The sequence below is a fragment of the Protomyctophum parallelum genome (genome assembly GCF_964188405.1).
Source record: "Protomyctophum parallelum genome assembly, chromosome: 20".
Taxonomy (NCBI): Eukaryota; Metazoa; Chordata; class Actinopteri; order Myctophiformes; family Myctophidae; genus Protomyctophum; species Protomyctophum parallelum.
This window is the reverse complement of record NC_139718.1, coordinates 21,149,843-21,159,275: the sequence shown is the minus strand read 5'-3', so window position 1 is coordinate 21,159,275 and position 9,433 is coordinate 21,149,843. Positions and strand designations below refer to the sequence as shown.

The 9,433-nt window shown below is 40.6% G+C and overlaps 1 protein-coding gene across 1 annotated transcript; it reads right to left on the bottom strand.

Annotated features, from left to right (window-relative positions):
* Positions 1–91: 91 nt before the first annotated feature.
* Positions 92–7,384, bottom strand: klhdc2 (kelch domain containing 2). The gene is made up of 14 exons (XM_083791363.1): positions 7,262–7,384; positions 5,709–5,984; positions 5,494–5,573; positions 5,261–5,378; positions 4,940–5,052; positions 3,859–3,943; positions 3,636–3,719; positions 3,404–3,484; positions 2,791–2,849; positions 2,549–2,658; positions 2,377–2,449; positions 1,685–1,772; positions 1,527–1,579; positions 92–1,428 (listed from the first exon to the last, which is right to left on the bottom strand). Exons 2-14 carry the CDS (start codon positions 5,967–5,969, stop codon positions 1,308–1,310), a joined length of 1,326 nt encoding a protein of 441 aa, XP_083647489.1. The 5' UTR covers positions 5,970–5,984; positions 7,262–7,384; the 3' UTR covers positions 92–1,307.
* Between the last annotated feature and the right edge of the window lie 2,049 nt (positions 7,385–9,433).

Genomic DNA, 9,433 nt, shown 5'->3' with positions numbered 1-9,433 from the left:
ATACAAAAATTGTGCAAACAGTCTTATATTTCAGTGCAATGTGGTTCATCAGTGTACCTACACAAAGCTTGTATGTTGTGATAAATGGAATGGAAATGCTACAGAAACCACATTAACAAAAGCACCTCACTCAACACAAATTACAATATATACAAAAAGGTACTTCTTAGTCATCGGTAAGTAAGTACAGAACCTCTCACTGTCCAAAGATTTTTCTATTGAGAGAATTCACATAACAAAAAGAGTCGAGCACTGAAAAGTCAGTATTGGGTCCATCCAATCCTGGGAAGGACGAGTTTCATCTGCTGATCAAGAATCTGCAGAATTTAAGGTTTATCTCAGTGGCCCGGTTTGCTGCTTTATCAATACTGGAGGCACAATAAAGACCAATTTCCACAATTCAGAACGGCAGCTGGCAGTAGGGACAGACACACAGTTCAATTAGAATTCCAAATTGTCCCATCGAATCGGAAAGCTGAACGCTAGGCTTTTGAATTGTGCTAGAGCCACTCCTATGCAGAGCTATGTATGCGTCTGTGCTGCAACACCTAGCCAGTAGAGTGCACACACAGGCCGGGAGGAGTACAGGACCACTCACTTCAGAGTCAGACCGGTCTGATTTTTAACTTCCATATTGAAATCTCAAATATACAATTTCTGACTAACAGTATGGACTTTGTGCAAAAACCATATTGCAAAAAAAAATAAAAAGCTTTACAATCTTGTACTAAAATGTGTGGCGCAGGGATAAAAGTTCCTGCCCCCCACTTGGACACTAGAAGTCCTCCATGGTAAATTTGGAGAAAAAGAAAAGGACCAGCATTGCTTCCAATACTTCAACCTGTGTGTTTTTGGTTTGATTTCAGAAATTTCAGGAAAACTTAGTCGTACCTGTAGAACAGAGGGTTGGCTAAAGCACATACAAAGCTGGAACAAGCCTGAGCACTGGCTACTGAAGTCCACTGAAACCTTAGGTCTAAGGGCAACTGATTGACATCCGCTAGTTTGAAAATCCTTGTGCAACATAGCGGCAGTACAAAAATTTACATTGCCACAGCTGTGGCAGTAAGCTATCACACTGTTGCATGCATATAGCACTCTTCCTCTGAACACCACCTATAACTTTCAGCCTTTCTCTCACTCACAAATATTATCCTGCTATCCTTGGCAGCAGTCTGATGGCTTTAGGCTAATTTAAGCTTAGGTGAACAAGTGTGTGAAATGTCACTCAACTAATGTATTTTTCTACTGAAAATAAGTGTTGACACGAGTTCGCTGAAGCATAAATAAGCCATTCTTCTCCTGACTTAAGATCCCAGTGTGTTGCCGTTCATTCTCTGTTGGAGGCTGTGGAGAAGGTGTTTAGGCAAGTAGTCCCAGGAACTAGATAGACGATCTCTGTGCTTGAGTGCTGCTTCCATACAGAACCTGATAACAAGACAAATGGTATTGGAGTCAGAACCTTTTGAGAATGTAAAATCTAATGCCACTTCTCTCAATCACTGCATTACAGTGCAAGTACTCACCGGACTAATGATTTGGGCTGAACACTGAAAGCGAGCAACTCATTGCTGTGGGCCTGTAGGACAAAAATTAATGAAGATTAGGGAAGCAAACACTGTAACCTACTGAAGAAAGTGAAAATGATTTTTGTATTTGCTTTTAATTATAATGTGTAACTCACAGCTGTATGGTGAGATAACAGGTTGTTGGCACAACCACCAAACACAAACACCTCCCCATCTGTACCAGGACATGCTGTGTGCCACAACCTGAAGCATAGAAAATGTAATAAGCACCAGCTCCCGTCCGCATCTCATGGTAAATAGAATATCTAAACGCGCGCGTGAATCTTTTTTTATCTTTTATTTTTCAGAAAGTAAGCCATTGAGGGTTAGAATGGGTCTTAATGCTTCCAACTAGAGTAGAATTATTAATGTTTTGTACAATTGTCCATGACAAAGAAAATATATGATGTGGAGACAGACTATTATCATTATTATTGAAGGTGGTAACAGTCCATTTGCTCAGTACAATATTTCGGGGGCATATTTAGAATGTGTGCAGGCTTGAGTATGTTGAATCTAGTTTGCAATTAATGATTTAGTTGACAATGAAATAAAATGGCGATAGTATCCAGTGTGGGGCAGACGGACTGTCACAGCCAGATTTGGGAGAGCAGCAAAATGAGACTCGTGGTTTTAGTTTCAGATTTTGTCCGACGGAGCGTCACAGTATAACTATGGGGACACAAAAGTAGGACCCAGAAGTATCTCTGGAGGGGGGCGCTCACGTCACAGCTAAAATACTGAATAGCAAAAGTTATACCAAGCAGGCAAGCACACAAACATGCGTTTAATACAAAAATAGAATTACCTGGGGCTTGTTGTGTGACTGTGGTTGAATGGCTTCCACTCATTCGTACTCACACAGTACAGCCAAGCGTCACCTTTAAGACAGTAAAATGTAAATAAGTGGAATCTAACGGTTTACAAGCAGTGTGGGCTATAAACTATAAATCTGCCACTTTAATTAGCCTTGGACTCACTCAACGTCTCTCTGCCTGTGGTGAAGCCTCCAAAGAGGAAGATATAGTCTGAAGACACAGGGGTGAATGAGTGCCAAGATCGTCCCGCTGGACCATTCTGGGGAACACTCCTGCAAGGAGTCAGAACCGAGGCTTGGCATTAGGGTTAATGGAAAGGGTGATGGAAAGTAATGTTCAAAAAGGACAGACTTAAGGAGTTAAAGTTCTAGAATTGCTAATAGACTGATGCAAGTGACACTTACATTTCATGCCACTCCCATGTGTCCATATCAATGTAGTACAGGTCATTTAGTCTGAAGTCCTATGGATAGAACAACAAGATCTTTTGAGTGATTGACCTTATTGATTGAGTGATGACCTTATTCTACCCTCCACTTAATTTTGTGGTGGGTAGAATATGGAAGCCAGCTAAATATGGAAACCTAATTTATATACTATATCATAATAGTTGATGTGCTTTGTAATGGTTTCTTGGACCATCTCATTCTCAAATAACCGATGTGGGCCTAAACATCGGTTGTGTTGGAGCTATTAGGATGGATATTACACCCACATTTTCAGTATTATTATTGAACACTTGGTGGCGGGCTTGAGTGACAGCACTGGGTGTGTATTTAGACTAGGATCACACAGTGATGGGCTAGACACAGGCAATGGGGAGCTCACACTGTTCCTACCAGCAGATAAGACAGGAGAACAGAATTTCTACACAAATATGCATGGTATGTTTATTTCAACTGCACAACTTAATTAAAAAAAGATCTACTACTGTTTTCTGTGTCTACTGCGTAGGATCACTCCCACCATACATGTGAGGTAACGAGCCAAAGACAATAGGACAGTGTTTTTTCTTACCTTATATCGTCCTCCAAACACATAACCTCTGTTGCCCACTGAAGCACATGCATGGGCAGCTCTCGGTGATGGAGTGTTCCCCTACATGAGAAAATTGTGTTTCAATTAGATTTATAATTCCACCATAAGATACCCATCCATGTGACCATGGAAATAATTTGATTATTAAAGCTTTTGTCTCACTTCATAGATGAAAATTTGAATTTGTGAACAGGTGTGATGTTGGCTGTACCGTGGTAATGGGCTGGCTCCATGTACCACTCTCTAAGTCTAAGAGGTGAAGATGGTTGTTCCATCCACGCCTAGGGCTGTCCCACTGTAGTGGAACACATAGAAAATCAGCTTCATTTTACAATTCATCATTGTGTCCATGTATTTAATGAAATTTTAAATGGATTCCTAAATATAACATTATGTTTCAGTTCAAAATATGACGAGTATATTTGTTAACGCACCACAAATGAGGATGTCTCGTCAAATTCAAATATGCCCCGATAAGCTCCTTGTGCAGCATAGCCATAGCCCCCGAAGAATATTAACCTGACACATGAAAATGACAAATGTGAGGGGGTAAAAAAATTGCTTTATTATTTATTATCAAGAACGACCGCCAGCAGCACCTGCTCCCTCCCCATACTGTGCAGGAAATCCCAGAATGACTAGCATTTTGCTCCTTCCTTGTTCAAAGTAATCTCGCCCCACTAATTGAAAGCCCTGTGCCCGTTTATCTGTTCGCATTTGTTCGCCTTCTACTACCAAACCACACTGTTTGCACAAATCTCGCCAAATACCTACTGCATGCCTGTCCAGACATAACGCACTATGTTGCATCCACGCAACTGTCATAATTACTGTCATTTGCATGAAATATTATTGCGCCACATTTCACGGTGATGCAAATTACATCACATTTTAGGCCACTCCCCTTTCCACCGCACACACAGCAGTACAGTACGGCACAGTACAGTATGCTACAGTACGGTACAGTAAGGCCAGTCGGATTCTAGTCTATTTAAGTGTGAAAGGAGCTCCCCACACTGAATCCTAACAATTAACACAATATTAGTAATAATATTGTTCCTTTTCCTTTCTCCTTTCTACATATTGAGGATTTAACGTTTGCTTTTTATGAAATAGCCTAGACTATTACGATTTAATGGAAGATGCTTCTGAGCATATTGCTAATTTGACAACTTCAAATGCCAAGAAAAAAGAAATGTCTGCAACACATTGAGAGCTTGTAGATAGGCTATTCTCACTGTGCAACAATGCTTCAATAGAAGACATGCCAGCTGCTATGGAATCCAAATGACTGAAAACTTTAATCCAAGGTGCATCTCAGGTCCACTAAGAACTTGACACTTGATGAAAAGCAACTTTGCATCCTTAGCACAGGCTGGTCTGAATAAGCTGTCACCTTTAACAAATCTCTTAGTTCTCTACATTTGGCAAAGATTCATGTCTGCATAAAAACAGACAAAACAAAACTTAGTTATACTGTGCGTTTACTCTATTTTCATTCCCATAATCTCTCACCTATTTCGCTGGACCCAGCATCCAAGTTTGTCTTTACAGGATGGAGGGAGTCCCTTCAGATCCCTCATTTCCTCCCAGACTAGGGAGGCAGCTCTCAGGTTCAGACGATAGATCTATGTAACACAGTACAGATCAGATGATAAAACCTGTATATAAACAGCAAACTCACATTTGCATTCTAATTAGCTAGTACATTATGTTTTTAAATTCCATATTCACATTTTGCTTTTACTTCATCATACTCAGGGGTAGGGGGTTTCCATTCCAACCACACAAGCTAAATTGCTGCTGCGCAATTATGGTCGAATATATAAACTTTACCCGGTTTGTGTTTCCTCTGGCGTGATGTCCCCCAAAGAGATACAGCACTCCATCTAAACACACTGCACAGCTGCCAGACATGGACGTATGCAGAGCTCCAACACTTAAATGCTTTGTCCTGTAAATATATATGGATAATCAGCTTTCATGCACATTCATTTAACTAATTATGTTTAATGTGTGTGCTAGACTAGTTGCTATTATTCTGTCAACGGAAGTATGAATATTATTACCATACTCCAGTCTCCATATTGTATGCCCAGATCTCATTTCTTGGCAAGTATAAGTCGAGGAATCCAAGGGATTGCGCATTCTTGATGAGTTAGGGAAATAGAACATTGTTCAGATAATTAAATGAATACATGAAGTCAAACTACCGCCTATAGTGTATCCTACTGATTAAGTAATAAAACTCTTGAGGACATAATGTGATTTAACTGATCCGTACCTTGTAACCACCCCAGACATACATGTGATTCCCATCAGCCACTGCAACATGACCACTGCGTTCTGCAGGGTAGTCAAGCTCATAAGTCTCAGACTCCGTATCGATTGGCTGGTCATCCTCCACCTCTTCCTCATCTTCTTCCTCATCTTCTTCCTCCTCATCAGCTATCAAGTCATTGAAGTCAAATATGTCTTCCACACTATCACTCACACTTTCGTCATCACTTTCCCCAGCTGCAGCAACGTCTCCGATGTCCTCCATCTCTGCCACGGTTAGCTACATGGGAACAGAGGATTAAAGCAGTGGTTCAGGGGGGCAGATCAACATATGTAATGAATTTTGTACTGGCCATATATGGAGCGTGTCTTGAGTGTACAGGGTTTAATCCGGCCCTGCATATATGGAGCATGTCACAAGGCGTGACAGACGGACTGACTGACACGTTTTCATAGTAAACTGCGATCAACGGTCACCAAAAATTATAGCGTTATCTAACAATTGGCAGGTGGTGTGATTAGTTACCCAGCACCTATATCGCAAGGCACCTGCCAATTGTGTGACCCAAACATTTGTGCTTCCCTGGTCAATTGGTGATGATGACGTTTGTGATCATCGTCCGGGGTCCATGGGGCCACGTGGGCCGTGGCCCAGTCCGTTTAGAGCTGGCCCAGTCTAACTTCAACAACAAAAGATAGCCTACTTTGGCAGCCCTTGCGCATGCAAATGTATGTTTAGTAGCAAACTACAGCATGCAAGCCGCCTTTGTTTAAATGGTCCCCCATTAGCACGTCGGCAAAATCGTCCACACCGTGACCTATCGACGACACCTATCGCATCTTGGATGAACCCCTTCCCGTGATGCTAATTTACCCACTTGCCCAGTCAATCATTTGATCCACGCTACGCGCCTGGGGTGCAGCTCGTGAAAAAGTGGAGATATTTGACTAAATACACGTTTTGTGCCAAAACTTTCACATGTATGTGAAACTAGGACAATATCTCACTCCACGTCTTTGGAATTATTTAATGGGTGAGTAGCCTACAAACGGAGCATTTATCACATTTATGCCGCCGTTCTGTCGCTGCAACCGCAAGCCATAGAACACTGTTCTATGGCTCCGTTATGTGGAATACTGTACCACTACCCTGTATGTAACAAACATTCTAGGGCTAGTAATAAATGGGAACCTTTTCAGTCAAGTTAAGAGCTCACCTGAAAGACACTGGGTTCGATTTTGCGAAGTTTGGCGTAAAGAAACAAAATCCGCCTATAATGTCGCGGGCCGCCGTGTTTAAAGAGTTATAGATAACTAATAAAGCTCAAATAATGAGCCCGGATCGATCAACATACTTGCTAACTCACAACAGCTCAGCTGTTCGCTCATCATGGCTCATGCCCTCACCACACAGCATGTTTTTGTTAGGCTGAATCGTGTAGCCTATTTATCTTATGTATTACAGCAACATAGTTATGTCACTACCATCGCCACGAAACAACAGTGCATCTAAAACTGGTGATAGGCTATTTGTTCGTGTCTATATTTAGGCCTTACCTTTTTATGATGTTTGCTATGCTGCAGATTTCTACGTCGCTACGTCTATTTCGCTACGTCGCTATATGTCCATCCAGGGGCCTGGCACTGCTGGCAGGCCGGATGTTGTTGTCTTATAACATCCGTCATTTGTGGTCATACGTTCCCTCGTCCCTATGTTCCCTCAGCCCTATGTTCCCTCAGCCCTATGTTCCCTCAAGTGTAATTAATATTATTATGAATTAATCAACTTATTAATAGTGTAATAAGTGTAGTAGTGTAATAGTGTAATAAGTGTAACAGTGTAATTAGTGTAATAGTGTAGTAGTGTAATAAGTGTAGTAGTGTAATTGTGTAATAGTGTAATAAGTGTAGTAGTGTAAGTGTAATAAGTGTAATATTGTAATAGTGTAACAGTGTAATGGTGTAATTAGTGTAATAGTGTAATTAGTGTAATAGTGTAATAGAGCCAAATTTGACACATAGTTACATATTTGTTTGTGCTAAATCCAAATTGAGTATCTCAACTTATTTTAGCATCTGATTGATTGATTTTTATTGCATCATTAGAAATTAATTCCGTCCAAAAGGGGTTAACTATTTGTGAGAGTGTAACAACACCAAATGGTTACTTTTGAAGTTCTCGAAAGATAAATTATCTTTGTTCCCTCAACAGAGAGAGAGAGAGTTGATCACATTTTATTTTATTTTATATAACTTCATTTATAAGATTTTCTGTTTTTGTAGACAAACCCCACATATACCCCACCCTCCCCATCACAAAAAAACAACAACAACAAAATAAAATAAACAGGTAGTAAAGGATATAAATAATAAAATAGAATTAAATAAATACAATAAAATAAAATTTGCCTTTTACTAGATTAAGGGGCTACACAGTGAACCAAATTACATGTAGGAAAACACTTAGGACACATCATCAAAAGACAGTGAATCAGAAGACAGTGAAAGGGTGAATTCAAGGAAAGGGGACCAAAAAAGGGGGCCTTTTCAAATTTCTGGTGAGATTTGTACCTGTTGTATCTGAGCTTCTCCAATGGTATAAAGGATAGAACATCCTTGACCCAACTTGTAAATTTTGGAGGTTTATCAGATTTCCAATTGCGGAGAATAAGTCTCCTCGCTATGAGTGAAGCAAAAGCTAGTTGATCACAATTTAACACTAAAGTTGCCTTTATACTGTAAAATTTTATACTGTAAAAACCTCACACCTGTGTGAAGTGAGCGGTGCAACTGTACATTAATTGTTATAGTTACTGTAACATCTAGATCCCCAGGAATGCGCCCATGGGGGCGGCGGTTGAGAAATTACAGAGTTACCGTTACCGTGTTGCAGCTTTCCGTGCTCAGATGGACAGACACAGGGACAGACATACAAAGGCGCACACACGTAATGGAGCGGAGGCAATGCAACTTTACAACTATTTCTGCAGTGCCGCGTCACACATGGGGGCATGATGATTTTCGGGGGCCCTGTTTTTTGGGTTTTAGACAAACGTAATAAGACAAACATTAAAAGTCCATAGAGGCCACATGGCATCATGTCTGAAAGCCAGACACCGTATTAAGGCCTTGTATGCTGTCTGTGTTCCTTTAAAAACCTTTTACATGGGTTTTGTCTGAGTTGTTTTAAACCTTTTAAATAACCTTTTACATGGGGTTTGCACTGTTATTTATGTTTTTATTGTGTATTGTGGAGCAACCCCAACCTAAGTTTTTCATAATGCATGTACTTGTACATCTGTGTGAGTGTGACAATAAACATCTTGAATCTTGAAATGTACTCGAGTAAGAGTAATAAGTATAAAAAAATACTCAAATACTCAAGTAAAGTACAAATCCGCAGAATCCAGTACTTAAGTACATTTACTCAGTTACTGTCCACTTCAAATTATGCAAATTAATCAGTGCGGAATCCACGCCTTTGTTTTGACTGACATCCACGGAGACCAATCGTTGGACTCAGAAGCCCTCCGTTGCTGTCCAACCATAGACATCTATGTGTCCAACTACATTTGGGGTCGATTCACACTGCAGTTTACATATCTGGCGTAAAGCGGATACGGAAACAGTTTGTGCACGTGCACGTATGTGAATTTGGAAGTTACCGGATACAGTAGCCGGGCTCTAAACCGGAATACAGTGGAAAGCCTGTTGTCCAATCAATCACGT